General features: G+C 41.6%; 1 protein-coding gene across 2 annotated transcripts in view; it reads right to left on the bottom strand.

The window, feature by feature from the left end:
* GARNL3 (GTPase activating Rap/RanGAP domain like 3) overlaps positions 1-22,204 on the bottom strand; it is a 759,794-nt gene that overhangs the window by 194,282 nt on the left and 543,308 nt on the right. For both annotated transcript variants that reach the window (XM_069241687.1, XM_069241688.1), the window contains exon 3: positions 12,014-12,088. In XM_069241687.1, the coding sequence (XP_069097788.1) occupies positions 12,014-12,088 (75 nt within the window). The remainder of the gene's footprint in view (positions 1-12,013; positions 12,089-22,204) is intronic.

Here is a 22,204-nt window from a genome sequence, read left to right as displayed (position 1 = left end):
CTGGGAGCCTGTGTCTGCTGAGGAGAAGCAGATGGAGCAGTGCGGCGGTGGCGACGGCAAGCAAGGTAAGTGTTTATTTTTTAATTTTTATTTAATGTTTATTCCCACCGGACCCCCCTCGTGCACCACCCCACCCCTTCCGCACACCACGAGCCGCGACTGCTCACAACACCCTTCCTACTGCGAATTTGAAGCAGCTCATTGTGTTTCAGGATCCTCTTTTGCTTATCTATAGTTGAGCACTATAGGTGTCCGCAGAACCTGTGACAGGTACTAAATCTTTACATAATTCTATATTATTCACACCCGAGGCATGCCCCTGGTCTCCCACTTCGATACATGTGTGTGTGCCTAGCAGGGGCAGCTCCTCCGCAATGGTAGAGTAGCGTCCCCCCACTGGCTAAGAGCCAGCAGCAGAAAAATAAAATGATACTTAAATATCGTTTTATTTTTCTGCTGCTGGTCAGCCAACATGAGGGGAGGGGCTGGGCGATGGAAGTGGGAGGAGGGATGATGAATTGTGTGCACTAAGTGTGCATGTGTGTTTGTACGGCCTAAGAAGGCCGGGCAAACACACATGCGCACTTAGGTTTCTCCCGCCCAGCTGTCTACTGCAAAGGCCCCTAGGGTTGTGTCTGAGTGGCAGTCCGAGCAGCTCAGACCAATCCTGGTGCTGCTTTTTTGCTAGCTTTAGCATGTAAGTAGCGCCAGTATTGCTGGGGAGCCTTTTCTGGTGTTTCAATTCAATGCTGGGACACCAGGACAAGAAAGGAGGACGAGCAAGGGAGGAGGACGGGGGTGGCCAATGGTAAGTCTTTTTTTTTTTATTTGTTCCCCCGTCCCTCCCTCTCACCCACCCCTTTGAAATTTGCAGCAGCTGCCGCTGGTGTCTAGCAATGCCTATCGTATGTTGGTTAATTGAAAACCCATGTCTTCAGCCTCTTGTGGAATTCAAGGAGAGAGGAGAAGGTTCTGATGTGGAGCGGGAGTTCATTCCACACTTTGGGAGTGATGTATGAGAACGCTCGTCCTCCAGATATGGTTCAGTGTATGCGTGGGATGCGTGTGAGTGCATGTGTATGTGTATGATATGAGTATATCTTACAAATATCTACAATTCTTTGTTTATTGCAGGCAGGAAATACTTGCATTTAGAATACTAAACACTTACAGAAAGGCCACATTAGCAGGATATATATATATATATATATATATATATATATATATATATATATATATATATATATATATATATATATATATATATATATATATATATATATATATATATATATATATATATATATATATATATATATATATATATATATATATATATATATATACACTGTCTTCCACGGAGGGAGAACACCCTTTGGTTTGCAGACAACTGAATGGAATCTGAGTAACAACGAATTCTAAAAACTAGGTATTCACATCTTTGGGATGTGAATGTAGAACATGCTCCTGGTTAAGCTTGGAGTAAAGATGATGACGACCCTTGACAAAATGGTTGTTTACGATATTTGATGTTGATGATGATGAGCTTAATAATAGTTGGGCACAAAGGAGATACTCTGTTTAGGTGTTCTGTTGTGGGCGGCGGTGACACACTGCTATTTGAGGACCAAACTTATGTTGACTTAATGGAAAATCTAGTGTTTTGAGAAAATAATATTTTTTAAATATATATGACAAACACTTGTGGAGACATGGATCGGAAATGCCTTTATTTTCAGAAACTAGCAAACTGACAAAATGATGGCATGCCTGCTACATATTTGTAACAAATTAGTTTTTTGTTTTTTAATGAGAGAGGGCACTTCCTGTTACAACTGTTATTTAATGACATGAGTGGAGGTATACTGTTATATATATATATTTATTAACTCTTTCTTTGATGTTGTCACAATTGTGTTTCATTCTTGAGCATCCGCGGAGGGGGATTGGGGGAAATGGGGGTGCAAAATGTCTAATCCCCCCGTAATCCCTATGCAAGCAATCATATTGATGCAGGAGCCTCTGAGATCTGACTAGCTCTTGAGTCTTTAGGGGGCATTTAAATGGCCCTCCAGCTCACATGGCCAATGCAAGGTATGGAGTTCTTGGACCTGGCGGAGGACTGTTTGCTCTCCTTAGAGATCCCTCTTGCTTAGGGGTCAAGGTAGCTGTCACTATGATATAGCAGTGGCAGATGGGGCAACATGTCAAAAGGTTTCAACTGAAGGAACCAGCTGGGACTACTCCAGTGGGAACCCTGTACTTTGCTGAGCTCTAAATAGGGTGCATGATCTGCGAGTTCGGCACGGTGGGGTCTCCGGCAATTCCCAGGGGCTCCTGCTTTGGTAAACTATAAATAATTCCTTTGGCTTATGAGTCTGATGTTCGCCTTATTTTTGATTTTTCCCTCATGCTTCTTCAAAACAAATGACTAAAAATCCTTACTGAAGAGCAAAGATGGAAAATTAAGTGAAAAGTGTCCTGTATACATTTTGGAAATGGATGGGCCATGACCAGATTTACTTAATTTGCTGTCATACGTGTACCCCTTTTGACAAATACCTAGGAAACTGGAGCTGAAAACTCCAGTAGTTCGCCACCATTTTATTTAAAGTGTTCTTCGGAAAGGTGAGTCACACCACAACAAGGGAAGCTGGGTAAGTCTACCTGGCACTCCACAACAGCACTGACAATTCTGATTCAGAAGGTAAGGGTTTTACCCAAATTACATGAAAATTGTTCTGTAAAATTTCTAATTTCGCCCACTGCATTTAGATTGTACATTTGAAAAGAGCATTGTAATCAACTATTAATAGAGTTTATATAAGAGACACAATGGGGGTTATTACAACTTTGGAGGAGGTGTTAATCCGTCCCAAAAGTTACGGTAAAGTGACGGATATACCACCAGCCGTATTACGAGTCCATTATATCCTATGGAAGTCGTAATACGTCTGGTGGTATATCCGTCACTTTACCGTCACTTTTGGGACGTATTAACACCTCCTCCAAAGTTGTAATAACCCCCAATATTCCATAGTGTTTTAGAAGCATAGAATTAGCATATACTATATTTATTTTAAAACCACAATAGCATGAAATATCAAGGAGCAGAGCAAGACGTTTTGACCCTGGGACTGTGAGCCTGGCTAGATAGGACGGGACTACATGGGGTCCTTAATGGAGAGATGTCCTTGAAAGGGAAAATGTCAAGGAAAATTCCTAGCACGAAGTGCTGAGGTGAGTGTGACCTCTGGTGAAACATGTTGTCTACATGTTCTCAATTATGCCATATCCGAGTGATTGATCACAATGAACAATGTCTGGAAATCAAGTTCAACAATTATTGTTTTATTGCACAGGTGAACTCTGATAACCCCTTTTAAACACATTCAGATTTTCAGCCACTGGATTTTTAATCTGCTAATGGATCTCGAGCGTATGTGTGATTTATTTGACTGTTGAATGTGATGACAGCCATTTTGACCTTCACATTGGATGTTAAAAGTATGCCTGCTTAGGGATTTATTATTCAAGGCATCACTTCCAACCATATTAGTGCAGGAAAGAAGACACCACATTTAACCTTGCTGATAGCACACTCCATGCATTGCAAATTTGACCTCCGTATTTCTGAAAGTCATTTCCATAGTTTGTATTCGAACAAATTCTCTCCAATGCAGCTCTTCACCACATTTCAATTATTGATGAGGATTCACGAAAGTTCCAGTACAGATTCTGACACCTGCCAAAGGTAAAACAAGGAGCAAAAGCTAGTACTGAAACCAAACATGTATATGCTCAGCTGCAGTGGAACTGGATGTAACAGTGATAAACAGAGTTGCTGGATCCAGAATTGTATTCAGTCTTGTGATCTTCTGTCGGGATAGGAACTCAGATGTTGGATTCAAACATTAAATTAACATTTCATCAATACCAGCAAATTATTTTCTCTAGAAAGAGGGCAGGAAAATATTTAGCTTGTGGGACAAAATCTAAATTAGTGGGGATGTGGCTCACTTGATTTCATTAGGCTGTGCAGCTGATCCTGCGGAACTCCTCTCGTGCAATAACCAGAAACGAGCCCAAAGCCGAATGTGAGGGCAAATGTATCACTGCCTAAGCAGTGAATGTTTCCTCACACTGTGAGAGGATCATCAGAGGCTTGTCCTGGACAGAAAGTCTATTCGATGCAGATTCAGCTCAAAAGTGGTCCCTTTCACTCCGGCTGAACACCTAGATGAAAATTGTATCTTACGCAAGAAGAAAATACTAGTTGGCAGAACAAAACAAAAACATTGCACACACTTGAGTGAGCCAAACCCTTTGCCTCAGGTGGACCAAAGTGAGAAACAAACCCTGTGTGAACTTGTGGGCCACAAATGCATTCTTCACCCTTATGAATGTGGTTACAAAGTCAAGCGGTTACCCTTGGAAAAGGTCAGGATCTAACAGAAAGGTTATAGGGGAGTAGAGGGGCTACACGCGTTCAGAAGTTTAAGAGAAATTTAAGGAAATCCAAATTTGTATATACAGGGCCCCCGATCCTCCCTGATGACTTTGCGAATAATAAGAGCTCATGCAGAGATTTGCAGAGCTCTGATTGACTGTAATTACTTCAACCAGGAAGTGTTGGCAGCCATCCTGGGACTTGGCTGCAGCCGAGTTCATAAAAAAGTGATAAAAAAGAAAAGTGGCCAGGGTAGGGACACCCGACCCCTTAATTGTGGAGCGGGGGTCCCGCCAGGGCAAAAAAGCACTTTTTAAAGAAATTACTGGTGCAAATTCGCAATTATGTTATGAATTCACAGCAAAAATATTTTTTTTAAAAGTGGTCTCCCACACTTGTTTTATAAAGCCACCATGTGGGCCAGGTTCCGGTGATATGTACAAAAATAAATGAGTGGGCACATCGGTCCCCCCTTTTGGGCAGCCACTTCCCCGGGGCTTTGATTCAATAGTATGCACTCCGGTGACCACCACCTTCCTAGGCCAATACACTGCAAGTAAGGGAGCGTGTTCCGGGGACTGCCACCTACCCAGGACAGAAAGAAAATGAATAAGCCCCATGGACCACCAACTCCCCGGGGCAATTAATTGCAAGTAAGCGGGGGACACGCAGTCACCCCAGAGCCCCGGGGACTGCCATCTCCCCAGGGCTATTCACTTAAATTAAGGGCAGAGGGACCTAGCCCACCTGCAGCCCCTGAGACTGCCACCTCCCTGGGGCTGAATTGAAATATTGAAGGGGTATGTCACGGACCTCTAGCCCTGGGGTCCACCATCTTCATGGGACAAATTCAAACACTGGAGGCGAGCTGCCCGGCCCCCTCTAGTGGAGCCATACATGGTCCTGGGGACCACTCCTGCTTTGCTGAATTTATTCGCACAAAACCAGAGAAATTCAGCAGTTATAGTTAGAGTTATTTCAAGTAACTATAACTCGCGGCCTAAGGTAATTATAACTTGCACCCTTGCCATGCATTGCTAATTACCCTAGATATTACAGCACTAATTAAATTTTTTATAACATCAATAAAAAATCATTGAAAATTCGAAGTCAAATTATTGAAGAAAAACTGTGCATAGCAGGAGTGCTAGTTATAGTTACCTTAGGCCAAGAGTTATAGTTAGTTAAAATAACTTTAACCATAACTGGTACATTTCTTTGGTTTTGTGTGAGTAAATTCAGAACCTAACTATAACGTCTCTGTAACCTTTGTTTTTTAAACTGAATATATAAGGTTTTTTTAATTCTATTTCCTAACTATAACGTTCCTGTAACCTTTGTTTTTTCAGTGAATGTAAATGTATATGAATAAATAAATAAATACATACACACCAGATTGAAGCTTGTAGACATTTCTTGAAGGCTAGACCAATGTACCTGTTTGCTCATACCAATATGCTCCTGAAGATGATAAGCATGTATCTCCAGAATTATTTTTTTATATTTATTGATGAATTGTGCAGATAGACATACCATACTGTGAGGGGCACCTGCTTTGTTCCCAGCTTCACAAATGTTTTCATGGGTCGGTAGGAGGAGCACGTGTCCACCGCACCAACTATGGAAGATACGGACAGAGCTGTTATGTGGCTCCACTACATGGATGACCAGTTTGTTATCTGGAGGGGTGCTGAGTATTCAGCCAAAGAATTTGTATGCAAACTCAAGAAGAACAATCTCAATCTTGATTTCACTGATACAATTAGTATAAACAGACTGGGGTTTGTTGATTTTCTTATTACAGTCAAGGGCAATAAACTACAAACCACTTTATTTAGGAAGTTCACTGCAGGCCACAGTGTTCTATACTCTCTCGGTACCCACCCTAAGAGTGTCAAATGGAACATGCTCTATGGTGAGCTGCTGAGGTTGAAAATAACTTTTGTTGTGAGGAGCTTACCTGGAGAAAGAAAAAATAATCATAAAGAGATTTAAAGAGAGCGGTTACTCTGAGTAAGTTTTGGACAAGGCTCAGTCTTGCATTAGTAAGATCTCCGGAGACGCCAATCTTTTTCATAATCAGTCCACACCACCGAGGTGCATGAAACCATAAGATTTATTACTACTTTCAAGAACAAATCTAGAAATATGGCTAAGGTTGTGCAAAAGATTTGGGGCATACTTAAGTGTGACTCTACCCTAGGTCACCTTTTGGACAAAAAGCCCTGTTTTGCCTATAGGTGGGGTAAAAGCCTCAGGGACCTCTTGGTTAAAAGTTACATTAGTATTACCACTGGTAACAACCAATGGAAGGGTTTCTTTCCTTGTAGAAACTGGTAAGCCTGTAAGAAGAAGAGCTGTCCCAAGAAGGATTTCACTGTGCTTTTTGGAAAATGTCCTAGAGGGATCCATCAATTATTGACATGCAACCACAATTTGTTAATTATATACTTGAATGTCCATGCTACCAACAACATACATCCTGTGAAAAAGAGGATTTTGGAACATCTCATGGTGATTGATAGAGGTGACTCACATATCCCAGGGCTAGACATTTTCAAGAAAGGCATTTAAGTGACAGCAATAAGCTGTCCTATTTTTCCATTGGTCAAATCCCTCTAACATGAGAGGGGGCAACCATAAGACGTAAAAAGTCGAGGTATACAATTACCTTAAAAACCAAGAAACCTGATGGATGAAATACGGAAGAAGAACTGAAAGTTCACCTGGGGTCTGATTAATTTCTCAGAGTTGGCTACCTGATGTGTATTTTGTGATATTTTTCTCTGTGGTCCTAGGAACTTTGGTTGTTTCCTGTTCTTATGGTTTACAGCTGTGCTTCTTGTTTCCTTTTACTTTTAGGAGGAAAGGAAGGAAATTTCACCTGTGGTGTGATGTTGCCCTACCTTTCTTTTACATTTGATTTAGTGGTTTGGGACACTGCTGGACAAAACAGAATGTTTATCTTTTTTTGGAACAGTCTTTTTCTTGTACCCAATTTTTCCAAATAATGTTTTGCGTTATTTTATTCATTTTTTTGTGCATTGTGTATGACACTATCTACCACTTGGGTTATATGATGTTGTTGCCTTTACACATATCTGCATATTTTGTTACTTGTGATTTAGATTTGTTAATTTTTTGTTAATTTTCAATCCATCTCTCTATATATGATGCTCTCTACTCTTCTCTGGGTACATTGATTTTTCCTATTTCTTCCTACTACTTGCTTTTCATTTTCTTTCTCTTAATATTTTGAGGGTGGTGTCGCTATAGGTATTGAAATGTTCCTTTTTGGTCAGGCAACTATGCTACATTTTGGTGCTTTTGTTGTTCTATCTTGTTTTCTGAAATATTTCCGTTATGTTTACCTATGCCCAATTGGGCAGTGTGTAAAGGTGTTTTTTTATTTTTGGGATAGGGGGAGGGTGACTACGATGGCATTCATGCTTTGCATTTTTATTTTAATTTGTAACATAGACATGTGGATATATTATATTTGCATCTTCCTATTTGTACTGTATATACACACAGGTCCTTGAAATATTTTTCCTATTCCCTGTCATGCAATTTCTTGAGGCAACTGGATGTTGCATCTGTTTTATTGGAGTCATGAAATATAACTTTTATGAGGTATAAACATGCTACAAGATGGGCCCGATGTTTTATGAAGTTACTGCTTTTCTTTTGCAGCTTTCTATTTCCTTCACTTGCACCTGGGGTTACATATTGGGCTATGATGCACTGCTGAGGGTCATGTGATCAAGGCCGTTAGACCAAATTGCCTCATGGAGTGTTGGCACAAAGAAACTTTTTTTATTCTTGCTTTCAATCCCTTCCTTGTGTGGGGGAGTGTCTTCCTGTTTTTCGGATGACTGGTTATTTATGTTTGAGTTAACAAAATCAAAACAAGCATTTGCAATGCAATGGGTCTCGCATTTGCTCGAGTTAGAGGTGTTAACGTTGTAATTTCCTAAATGGACTTTTCTTGCACTTAAATTGAAAATGAAAAGTAAAATAGTTGACTTAAGCGAGCCGATTCAAAGTGCCATGGCAGCCATGAGCGAGAAGGAGAGACACAAAAGGAAAAAGAAGTTTGCTCGCAATCAAATGCATAGGCAATTGTGCAATTATTCATGCAACAGGGTAAATGTCCAAGGTGGTAACCAAACCACCCCAAGGAGGGACAAATGTAGATCATTTACCAATGATAATAAAGGATTTTTGAAAGGGAAGCCCACAAACGAGTGATAGTGATAGGCGTGGGGTGGGTGTGGTTAAAAGCTCCCTGCTAGATTACAATAGGTCAGACAGCTTGCGCGCTCGACCTAAAAACCACTGAACTTCACCAGTTATAGTTCACTAAGCAAATATAACTTGTGCCCCTGCCATGCCCTTATGTCCTGCTAATTATCTCACATAATAAATTATTTATGATATGGTAAATAACATCACTCATGACATCTCAAATGACATATTTGGTGACATCACTGATCATTTCACCAATGACATCATCCAAGCTACTGCTTTTCAAATATAAACATTGTGGTACCGGAGACAAGTTTCATTCAGTATGGTAAAAATATGTGGTGTACTCTTTAGCTAGCAGTGAGGTTTTAAGTGCAAGTAGTACTTCATTAAAAAGGTATAGACTAAACTAGTGTGAGTTGCAGTCATACCTTACAAGTTGGTTGTGCCTTACATCAATAGCCTGTTACCAAAATATGTGAGAAAAACCTAAAGCTTCTCCTTCCAGTACATTAGTCTCCTGTGGAAGCCTCTGTATATGCTGACATGAAAGAGTTGTCATGTAGTGCTTCAGACAATTTGAAAACAGGAGATTCATAAATTTATAAATGTAATATAATATTTATTTCCAAAAGTTCACTGAAAATTCTGAGACATAAGCTGTAGTAGAATGTATTATAATGTATGGCTGTCTCACTTACACACACATCGACTTTGATCTTATTGGCAATTGGCAACTGGTCAAACACACTAACTGTAATACTCGGAATTGTGTATATATGATCACGTGCCCATGTGGTTTACAGTACATAGGAATGACCACAAGAGCAGTGAAACTACGACTTAATGAACACTGTAGCAATATCAGATGTGGTCGTGCCACAACAAAACTGTCTCTTCATTTCCTTGAGATTAGACATAGCCCAGATGACATGTGGTGGGTTGTCTTACAAACTAACTCACGCAATACCACTAGCTCTCTATTTGAGTTAGAGCAACGGTGGGTGTTCAAACTACGCACTCATATAAAGGGATTAAATGATGATATTCCTTGGACGAGTCTAACTATTTAACTTCACTATCTGATTTCAATTGTGGTCCTATGTATCTCTATTTTTTACATCTGTGTATTTTTTACATTTTTACATTGTTGACTCCACGATCATATTGGAGTCTATATATATATTCTGTAATTTTCTATATTGAAATAGCCCAGGCTCAGGTGGGCCTTTCATATCAGTATCATATTATTATCCTATGGTACTGTGTTTTTTGGAGTCTGCACTCCGTTCTAGCTTCTGTGGACTCCTCGTTTGATATGAGCCCCCTCTTCTATTTCCATGTCCCTCCCCCCGGGTTCCTCACCTTAGGAACCCCTCGTCTCTTTCCATGCCTCCCGACTTGCGTCTGAGTGCCGCGTAGTCATGTGACCACACGAGCACCGGAAGCCCTATTCAATGATTTCCGGGCAGAATGGGATAACTCCGGCATTCCCTGGGTTCCGTTTATTATTCAGGAACCACGGACCCGGGTAGGTTTCCGGCCGGCTACGGCAGCATCTCCAAGTAAGTGTTTACTTCTTTTGACGCTTTGAGGGCCCCTCGTCCACTATTGTGGGACCCGGCCCGCCTCAACGTCCTTTATTTTCACTATCCATTGTGATTTACGGTGGTGGTTTCCTGGCATATCCATATCCATATCTTGTCTGTACTTGTGATACTTGTACATTTATTGAAATACGAGCTTATAATTTTACGTGAGGGCTTTAGTTGACCATGCTGTTTTCATTCGGTCTACAATTGCTTTATCAGAAATACTGGACCCTCGATTCCATTACGTGTCTGGTCTATCTACGCAGCAACATCAATGTACTGATTTACTTTTGTAAGACATACACTCTACCTACACTGATAATATGAACTGCAAACTTACCTCAGTAGTTGGTCTATACCTCCATGATTTTTTAATGTGATTCTTGAATTTGATTCTCCTTGACAACTACTTGTTGTTTTCTTCCTTTTTTAACCTTCTTGCACTTCTCCCTTAGACTTAATTTGCGCCTGACCATTGGTCTACGTGGTCCTAGGGAGCGCACTCCCTAAATGGGGATGGTAAGCTATGACTATGTACAAGTGCATGCATTTTCTCACTAGTCAACACTCACATTGTGTAGCACGGTTTCACTTTTTCCACCAGTTCTCCCACCTACAGTAACTCGGTTTTGATTCGCTCTTTCGTATGATTAATCTATGTAATTTCATTCACAGGGCGACAGTTAGGAATTACTGGTTCCATACTGATGTAAGTGACTGGTTATTTTTTCCTGAAAATCTCTGGTTAAGAGTAATCCATACACTTCTTCGATTAAGGAGATACACCTGGCCTTTATGATTAGGAGACACACATAGTCATCTAGGTCCTGACGAAGCATCACTGGATCCGTATGGACCACCAGGATGCGCAACATGTTGACCCATGAAAGGGCTGGTTTGGAAATTGCCCAACCTCCCTCCCATTTTTTCCTTTTGATATAGAGTGATTGACCATTATCTCTGTTTCACTCTCTTGACTATACTTTTTAACCTTGGTCCATACCTTCCACCTGGTCTAATAAATAGTTTACCCGTTGGAGGCCTTGAGAGCCAATTTTAACCACTTTATCTTTGATCTCCTACTTTGCCTACTAACTCCTGGGGTCACGGCACCACCATTGAAAAAGATCTCCGGCAAAGAACCCCCCCATTTGGGGTGGTGCCCGTCAGACATTGCAGTGCCGGTCTGACGAGGAGCTAAGCCGATGATGAAGCATGACATCCTTACGGATGTGTGAGGTTTCTTGCTCCTAAATTTTAGGACCCCCGCCATGTGTTCCTTTCTCTCTATTTGGAACAGTGTATCTTATATTTTTGACAGTTCCACTTGGAGGATATACACTGGACCATAATTCCTCCCTATCCCTCTCTTTTTTGAGTCACTTACACACACTTCAAATCATAATATGGTTGTACCTTGTCTTAGAATGATGCACACCTTTCTGCTCATTTTAGGAATATGTATAAGGTATTTTTACATTCCATGGTGCTGAACCTGCAAAAGTTAGGACGGCCATTTCAAGCTATTTTGAACATGTAGTGAATTTTAAGATACTCAAATTCATACATCTTTCAAGTAGGTGTGGATGCAAGCAGTACAAACAGTAAACATGCTGCCTACTACTAGGTATACTAAGGGATTGGATAATGTCTTCCAAGAGGAAAGTCCAAATCTTGGTTTGAAATAATAGTATGTTCGTGTGTGCAATAATTGGGATTGTACCTCATCAGAAGATCCGTTCTCCACACGGAATCTTCCAGCTCTCTGTATGGCTCCATCGGCATCGCTTGAAATAAGCTGTAAGAATTAAAAAAAAACGTATTAAATAGATGTTTCAATCAACTAAAAATTAAGCATGCTTAGCATTTGTAGCATTCTATGCACTTTAACAGTTGGGCATCCAGAAACAAACAAAATAAAATGAACGATAGGCAAATGGAGTCTGCTTTCTGACTGGTTATCTTTTATCCTGTTGGATCCCAGTTGGTGCAATGGGTGTCACTGACACTGTTATTTTAGGATGGTGAGGACCTGGCGAGACGGTTCTTGACCCTGCCACCTTCCATCATCTTTCTGTTGGGTTGCTGCTGGTATTTGGTGTGCCCAGCAGCTCCCACTTGCTGCTGACAAATATTAGTAAAGCCAATGGGTCTGACTTATACATCACAATGGAAGTCAAATCCACTGGCTTTACCAATTCTAGTTCTAATCCTTACTAGCATAGGAACTGCATTTGAAATATTATTTGTAAAGCTATGTTAGGGTTCTATCTATCATTACAATCTATATGAAAGAAGGTGTACTGTGCCATGACAGGAAGTGGGCAATTATTCCCACTGTTGCTCCTAATTATGCAATATTTCCCCAAAACATAATTAAGTAATGTTTGCATGATAGACAAAAACACTACTGCTGAAATTCAGATATCATTATGCAACCCAATCTCTACACCATCACATAACAATTAGAAACAACATGCCTAGATTATTCTGTGGAATGTTACCAGTTGAGGTATTGTTTCTTTATTTTTAATATAAAAACACACACGAGCACATGAGGTCAAAAGCTTTTTCTGTACTAAACATCGCAGAGACTGCTGGAATATTTCACTGATTTAAATATCTATAGTTTTAATTATGTAATTAATGATTGTTTTTGATTATGATCAGTATGAATCAACAAAGTTAAAATTTTAATTATTTTACACACCAATCATTTAGTCACAATCTTGTAAACATATTAAGTAATATTGTGATAAGAATTTGGGTCCTCTGTATTATTCCATGGTTTTAAAAACAACTATAATTCCTGTTTTGAAGGATTTGGATTTCTTCCCTCCTGCTAAAAGAGTGTTTGCAGTGTGGTGATATACTTGCTGATTTGGCCCCTGAATCTTTTTGGAGCACTCAGCCGACAAACCATCATGAGAACATCCTTTAGCATTTAGCAGGTTTCTGATGACCTCAGTGACCTTCTGTAACAACAAAGAGTTTTCCTATGTGGAGGAATCTGCCAGCATTTAAGGTATTAAAAGTGAGTTTAAAATTAGATAAAATAGCTTGACCTCTTGTTGAGGAGAGTATCTTATAATGATCAACAGGTATTTCCTGAATCTCGTTGAACTTCCTCATTTTGCATTTATTGCAGATGTGATGTAATGTCAAAATGTTATTTTTCACTACTTTTTCTCTTGCAGCCCAAGCTAAAGTTATCCCAAATATTCATTTTCCTAATAACATTGCAGCAAGTGGATGTTGTTATTCAGATAGATCTCAGAGTATATTGTTATAATTTATCTTACGACCTATCTCGCTCTTTTCTAATTTTGACATGTTATTACAAATCAAGTTACGAAGAGTGTGCCAACCTTAGCTTTCACATTTTCTTTTTATTTCCCTTTTCTTTTTCCTTTTGGCTATTTTCATGAGATTTAAACCTGCCTTTAAAAGTTGCAATAAAAGTATCCAAGGTTACTGAAATTTGACTAGATCATTCATTGCTATTACATAATTCATAAATGACATTATCATCTTCCAACAATATTTTGTTAAGGATGCATCTCTTACTTTGCATACATCGCATGCAACATATCAGACTCAGCCCTTAGCAGAGTGATTGGAAAATCAGTTCCTGCAAAATAGTTTATCAATGACCTCCTAAGAGTTGTCGAACAAACAAAAAACAATCTAGCTGCAAGTGATGTATTAAGCAAGAGAACTTTGATTTATCTGGATATGTTTTTTCCTACAGGGGTGTGACCAATCAGAATCAACTAAATATCTTCCTAGTAACTTTGTTGTCTGATTTTTATTTTGTTTACCATTCTGCTTGGAGAAATGGAGCACTGAGTTAAAAAATTTGGTTCTGCTTGTATTATTATTGAGGGGTGTGTAACAGTATCCATAATTCAATCGCTTTTCATTTTTAAAGGTTATTGAGGCTATTCTCTTCATATGACAAGATCTTTGAGACTGATGTTACCTCTTTAAGCAACTATATAAAACTGTCCACTACCTTACCATATGGGGAGAAGTGTAAAATTCAAAATGTTGAAGCACAATTGCCCAGTGACATGGAGCAAAGTTCAACCCATGCCCTAATTCTGAATATTGGTGTTCTTTATCACACCTGATAAATAACAAAACCCCAGGGTACATTATCTATCAGGTACGATATTGCCTATTGTGACATTTCGGGGAATAACATGCTGATTGTGGTGCATAACACACAAAAAAACATGGTACTCTAAATATTGTGCACTTTTCCCCTGCTAAGTTCTGGTAGGTTTAAGCTGCAGAAATTTAAAGAAGGGTGTGCTCTTTAACACACCCGGTAGAAAATATGTGCATTAAATACCACCCAACACGGAATTCTGAACCCTTCAAAAGTCACTCATAATCAGGGCTAAGTGTTTGTGCTATTCCCTAAAACAAAATAAACTGAAAAAAACATAAACTCCCTGAATTTTCCACATTGCATACCCATGTGCCTTATTGTTAAACTACCATCATCTAATGTACCCTCTGAATCCCCACCAGCCTTGTGATGCTGCCCACCAGGTGTGGACCTCTAGGCCCCATAACAGCAGAGTCAGTCCTCCTAATGCATGCCATGAAATAGCACCTGATGCGTCTACTCTTGTACTGTAACCAACCATCCCCCAGCAATAAGCGAGAAATATCTGACCAAAAGACAAAGACCACACTCACATGCCTTCATATTATATCACCATTCATCAAATGAACGTCTTAGTGCATCCAGTTTCACTCATGCAGTATTTTCGTGCAACAATGTATGTGCATCTTTCAAGCTTGACCTTTTGCGCTAAGGAGGTCTGTGCCCTGAAACACTAAATTGTGGCATCAAGTTCTAAATTCTTTCCTTCGTCGTGCAGCTTCAGTTGAAGAAGATCCTGGATTCAAGTGCGTTTCCCACCTCAAAAAATCTTAATTCAATAACTTTATCTAGGACCTCTTCGTTTATCCTGAATCTGAAACATTTACCAATATTGTATGAGGGTATTTGTAGCGTTCTTTCCATCCCATCCGCGTCAGTAAAGTGCCATGCTACCCCAAGGGGTGATGGTCCACAGGAGCAGCATCGAGCAGCATCTTCCCTAGTTTAAGAGCTAATGTCCCCTAATAAATAATGTTATTGATCATGCATGTATTATTGCGTAAGGTAAGCCGACATATCAATAAATACATCCATGTAAATTTGCATATGTTTGCAGTGAGGATGAACCTTTCATGATTCTCTTAAGGACACATCAATAAAGGCCCTATCTTTCCTCTGACTAACCAGTTACATTTGTTCAAATTCACCACCTTGGCACATGTGTCTGTGTACCCCTTTATAAATAATTCATTTCGCTGTGATCTGTTTCCAGGGCTTTATTGCCTCTGGCAACTCTAGGTGTGTCCTTCCTGCCATATGCTGCTAGGCATATTTGCTGAAAGCTCTAACTGCATTTTTACTCGAGGAGAATGTCTTCATATTCGCATGTTTTTTCTCAATTCACAGAATAACTGGATACCTGCCAAATGCTACACATTTCCTTGGCCTAATTGGTAATGCAATAATTTAGGGAAGTCAGAGCAGGCAATATTTTCAATTTCATCTCATTCAATCAATCAATCAGGGATTTGTAAAGCGCACTACTCACCCGTGAGGGTCTCAAGATGCATTGAAAAGGTTTCCAGTGTCACTCTTCACAGCGGCTGCTATACTCACTAATTTGACAGCCCAAGGACACAACCTTGAAACCGGTGTTTATGCAAACCAGTTCCCACTGCAGGAACCCTCGTAGATTGGACAGAGAGAAACATAAAACATGGATTACATTTCCCGCCAAAGGAAGATCAGCCTGCTCTATTGGCCATGTTATGGCACATTTAATCCCTTTATTCTCCTACAACCTTAAGGCTATGCATACTTTTAATATTTTCGCTCAAACATCACATTTTGGATTTTAACTTCCTGGAGACCCATGGTGGAGATTGACCAATAATTGAATTTCATAATTGATTCTTTGCAGAAGGGTCTCTCTTTCACAGCATGTTTTCTCCATTTCTGCTGGAGCTGGAGGAAATATTGGACCAAAGAGGAAACCAAGAATTCAGCATTCAGCAATGTCTGTGCCATGAATGTAGTAAGTAGATTTAAGATAGTGTGCATCAAAATGAAAACCTCCTCTTGAGAAGAATGTGACATGTAGAGTTTGTTCCTTTTAACACTGATGTGTAGCTGATTGGTTCATGGAAGCAACACTACATCATGTAAAAGCAGAATTTTACAACTTCTTCCGGCCACCACAGCTGAGTATTTTTGGGCAACACTTTGAGGCCTATTTGTGAGTGAACACGGGGTATGACTGAAAATACGCCTGTGAGCCAAAATAAAAGTGGGCCCTATTAGTAAATTAGATAGCTGAACAAGCATTGACAAAGCCAGCAAGTTTTGAGACCTATTGCCATTGTCAATGTTTTTAGACATGTGGCACAGCAGTGTGGGCTGTTGGGCAACGTTGTTTAAAGTAAATAAAAACAACGTGCTATGGTGTGGTGAGGGTTAAGTGCGTCATAGCACTTTTTTTGTTTACTTTAAAGCATATTGCACAGCAGCCCACACTGCTGTGCAACATCTTCAAAACAAAAACACTGAAGCCAAATAGCTGTCCGAGAGCTATTTGGTTTCTTTATGTTAGTGCGGGGAGCAAATATGGATAGTGGAGGAGTGGGGGTTGGGGAAAGCTGCACAAGAGAGAGAGAGGAAAGCGGAACATGTACTGTAGAGACATGTACTCTTCAGAAGTCCATTTCCAAAACTTACAAAAATTACATTCAGAGGCCTGCCGCGAGTTGATGGACACTGGATGCAGACATGAAACTGTAGTTGGTCCATGCTCACAGGTACTGAAACCTGAAGCCCAGGAGAAAGCAGGAAGCTGCTGACCAATAAGAAGCAAGCAAACAAGAGTGACATGAAAACAGGCAACTATAAGTAATGGTATGTAAGGGGCGGGCTTTAAGCCCTTTTTATTTATTTTTTGTTTGGAAGATGTTTAGCAAGGACAGCACACGTGGTTCATGCTAAACCTAAAAAGTCATCCATCTTTGCATTTGGGCAGTTTCAAGCTTGAAATGAAATGTTGTATAAATGTTTGCCAGATACGGAAGAATGTATTTAAGTTGAGGTTGCTGTAGGCAATGTTTGTGGTAATATCGGGGAACTCAATAGTAAAAACCGTCTCACAAACAGCAAAAATAAATGTACTGACTTGCCTGAATTCAAGCTTAATTTCCCTACAGGTCAGTATAGCACTGCATGAATAGGAACACCTACTTCAAGAAAAGGTGCTACAGAAAAGGCAATTCTAGGCAGCTTCCTACGGAAGCACAGCAAAGTTGTGCCAGATTGCCCCAACAAGTATGACATGTGGCCACCAAATTGCATAGGAAGTGGGCAGCAACATGTTCCTTTCACTAGGTCGAGAAAAATATTTCCACTGATGATCACACCTCCTGATTTAGGGGATGGTTAGGCCTAGGCTGGGATGTGAAAGGGGCAGTCTTGGACCTGTGCATGGTGACTTATGGCAGATACCCTCCTCCCACACTTAGGCTTGTGGAATCTCTGTAATCCCCACCCACATTTCCATGCATGTTGAGCAATGATTGGGGAATGGTAAGGGTTCCCCACATTCTAAACCCAAGGGTAAATTCAAGGATTAAAGTCTACCACACTGGTATGGTGTAGTCCCAGGCCTTTCCCTATACTGGAGAGGCAAACATTTCATGGACAGAGTAATCCAAAAGTAGTCCTCAAGAGTACTAGCTACCCTAGTGCTTCTTCTCAGGTGACGTGGATTTCTGGGAGGTTTCCCCAGGCTGACATGACTGCTTAAAATATCCCCGATGCTTTGGGTTGCATGTCAGAATATCGAGTTTTAAATTTCTGACTATCAAAATATTATAGCACTAATATCGAAGAATAAAATATCGCAAAGTATCACCCATGAACATGTTTTGTAAGTTTTGGATGCCAATCTATATTTACCTATATATACTTGCCTTGTTGATATTTTGGTTGTCGATCTTTGTGCTACAATAATTATAACATACTATTCTGGTATCATACTTTAATTTTAGGTGTGTGAGCGGGAGACCAGAGGGGCTATCACTGGTGTTTCTCTGATGCTCTTTGCCTCTACCTCTTTACCTCTCATCCACCGGATTATCAAGATCAAAACTAGGCAGGAGGTACTATAGCCTGATGCTAATATTAGGGGGTTTGCCAGCCCCAGAGGCTGTGGTGCGGTAGAGAGAGTCAGAAGTATGTAGTGTTACACCTCATATCCTTGGCGTACTCAAACGTTTTGGCTTCACTCCTCCTGTTTTGTTGAATTTTTTTTTGCTGGCATTAGGCTCCTGTGCACTTTACCATTGATAACGAGTTCTAAAGTCCTGGTGCTCTTGCACTCGATCATGGTAAAATTGATTTACATCCAATTGGTACTACGTGTATCGGGGAACTGTAAATTAAATGCTACTAGTGGGTCTGCAGTATTCATTCTGCCTCCCTCCAAAGTAGGCTTTTTGCTTCAAAACTGCCACTGCAGCCTGCAGTGTAGTTTTAAACTGCATTTTTGTGCCAGCAAAGTAAGCCTTTTGATAGGTCTAAACCTTCCTTTTTAATACCTATAAATCACCCCTAATATAGACCCTAATGGCTCATAGGACTGTGTGCATTGTATTTAAAATGTAGGATATGTGTACTGAAGTTTTACATGTCCTGGCAGTGAAAAACTCCTAAAGTCGCTTTTCACTGTTGTAAGGCCTATCTGTGCCATTGCCACATAATGAGTTACCTTAATACATTTAATAAGTGATAACTTTAGATTGGGAGAAAGTAGAAATATAGGGGGTCATTACGACCCTGGCGGCTGGCGGTATGTTGGCGGTAACACTGCCAACAGGCTGGCGGTGTTCCGCCAGCAATCATGACCGTGGCGGAATTGCCACGGCCATACCGCCGGCCCCTCCACTTTCCCGCCAGGATTCCGCCTTGCGGTCATAATCCCCAGGGCAGCGGTGCAAGCACCGCTGCCCTGGGGATTATGAGTCCCCGACCGCCGGCCTGTCCATGGCGGTACACACCGCCATGGAAAGGCTGGCGGTAAGGGGACTTGGGGTGCCCCTGGGGGGCCCTGCACTGACCATGCACTTGACATGGGCAGTGCAGGGGCCCCCAGGCATAGCCCTGTTGCGCATTTCACTGCCCGAATTTCGGGCAGTGAAATGCGCGACGGGTGCTACTGCACCCGCTGCACATCAGCATTGCCGTCGGCTCTATTACGAGCCGGCAGCAATGTTGATGTGACATTTCCGCTGGGCCAGCGGACGGTAACACTGTTACCGTCCGCTGGCCCAGCAGAAATGTCATAATATGGAGACAGAAATACCGCCGGCAATGGCGGTATTCTGTATCCCGTGGCCTAGGCAGTCTTTTGAAAAGACCGCCGAGGTCGTAATGACCCCCATAATGTTTATACTAAAATGAATTATAATTTTAAATCCTCTTTTTTGGCAAAGATGGATTTTAAATCAGTTATTAAAAAGCCACTTTTAGAAAGTTTGCATTTTCTAGTCCTAACAATTTCGTGCCTTCTGCCAGTATCTTGAGTCATATGGCTTTGCTGTTGGGCTTTGTGTTTTCCTCCCAGACAGTGACACAAAGGGGACAAGCTGTGGGCAGGATTGGCCACCCTGGCAAGATGGCTGGAGGACAAGCTTTGCCCTGTCCCACTTGCACTTTAAATGGCTTGCTTCCAGCACACATGAAGAACCCTGACACAAGCTTTTGTCACCCCAGGCGTCTTGGATCCTTGAAAGGGAAAGGAAGAGCTTTCCAGAACCAGAAGTGGGAGTCGAACTGGGTGCCCCACCTCACACAAAGGCTGGCAGCAGGTATACATTTTGGACCTTCAGAGCACTCCTGGGCTACTGAACATTATAGAAGAAGGCCTTCTACCAGAGGACTGCCTTGCTGTGTGAGAAGGAAAACTGGACCTTCATCCCAGGCTAACCTGAGTAATTTTGGGCAGAGAAACTCAACTGTCTAATTAGATTAAAATATTCATGCTTGGGTACAGTCACAGACTAGATTGGGTTGAAATGAGGGAATAGTAATCAGGCAGACTTTTGAGAAGATGTCACTTCTTGTTGGACATGGCCCTTCTTAGGGAATTTCCCTGATTTTTTTTTTTAACTTTGTCCTGCTGGTTTGGTGCTGACTCTTTTTGTGTGGCCTTAAAACTCTGGGCACTTCCCCATTGTACTGCAGTGGGAAAGTGCATGCGCCCTTCCAACACATGCGAGGAAGGGGTGTTTATGTGATTGGGTCATGTCCTGTACCCAAAAGTGCCCTGTAAAAAGGTACACCACATACCCGGGGCAGGTATGGTCCTGGCTACTAGTGAGAAATTGCCACCCACAAGAATAACCTGTCAAGTATGTATATGGCCTGCCATGCAGGCCTGGGAGGCCCAGTGGTGCTTGTGCTCATGTTGCCAATTCTAACTCTGTAGTCAATCCTGACTGGGTCCTCCGCTACCCCTAGAGCACCCCCTGAAGGGCAGAGCAGGTGATAAACAAAAGGATGGGCAGGTACACATGGGTGTCCCATGCCCTGGAGGTGAAGAACCCCCATGTGGGTTTTCCCTACCTAGGGGACCGGCTCTTCCCATAGGTTTTGCTAATTCTCTATCTAGTGGTCCTAGGGCCCTGGGCACTTCCCCACTGTAAGTACAGTGTGAAAGTGCGTGCGCATATCACATATGTTAGGAAGTGGCACTGGCAAGTGTGTGCGCGTGCTCACTGATGTGTCAAAAAAGAGCCCAGCATGTCATAGCAGGCCTGGGGTGTGCGTACATGAACCTATGGTGTTATTAAACATGAGTCCCGCCTGTCATACTAGGCCTTTGTGTGCGCACTTGCACCTGTGGTGTTTTTAAACATGCACTGTGCCTGTCATAACGGGCATATGTGTGCACACTTGCACCTATGGTGTTCTTAAATATGAGTCCCGCCAGTCCTTACAGGCCTGTGTGTACACACTTGCACCTATGGTATTTATAAACATGTGTCTAGCCTGCCCCTGGCAGGCTTGTGTGTGCGCAAGGGCACATATGCCCAGGGAGTGAACAATACACATGTGTTTTCACTACCAATGAAGTTTGCTCTGCCCATAGGTTAACATGGGGGAAGTTTACAATTACTCCTAACTGCAATAGTGGATTGCAATGGAGCAGCCTCATAATGTTTCCCATCATTGAAATCGTGTTGACAAATCCCTTTCTGTGGTAAAGGTGGTTTTGGCAATGATTACTTAGAAAGGCCACTTCTAGAACGTTGGCATTTCTCTGCTCTAAAACCCTTTGTGTGCCTTTTTAAATTCAACTCTAGTCTACACCAGAGGCTGGGGGAACACATCTGTGCACTCCCCGGCAACAGCTATAAACCTTGGGTACACAACTGGAACGACACACCGCTGCCATTTGATGGCCTGGATGGATAGACTGGAGGGAGAGGTTTTGACACTTGGCCTCTCGGAGCCAGATCATGGCCCCACTAAAGATTAAGAGATGCATTGGTGTGCTTGTGGGGATGCAGGATCGGACGTATTGGACTGCGTAGCACAAACTGCAAGAGGTATCTGCTGTACACAAGGAGTAATTACTGCCCTTGGAAGGGATCGCACACCCTTCCTGAATCGTGGCTGGCCTGGGCTGATTGCCTGGTGCTGTGTGGCACCCTGAAGTGTGATATCCAAGAGCTTGTTGGCTTGATCCCTGTTCTCATGTGGAGGTCTCAGGTACATCAAAGACCTCCTGCAAGGGACCTTCACCTTTTA

This window comes from Pleurodeles waltl, chromosome 6 (assembly GCF_031143425.1).
Source record: "Pleurodeles waltl isolate 20211129_DDA chromosome 6, aPleWal1.hap1.20221129, whole genome shotgun sequence".
Classification (NCBI taxonomy): Eukaryota; Metazoa; Chordata; class Amphibia; order Caudata; family Salamandridae; genus Pleurodeles; species Pleurodeles waltl.
This window is presented reverse-complemented; position numbering and strand designations above follow the sequence as displayed.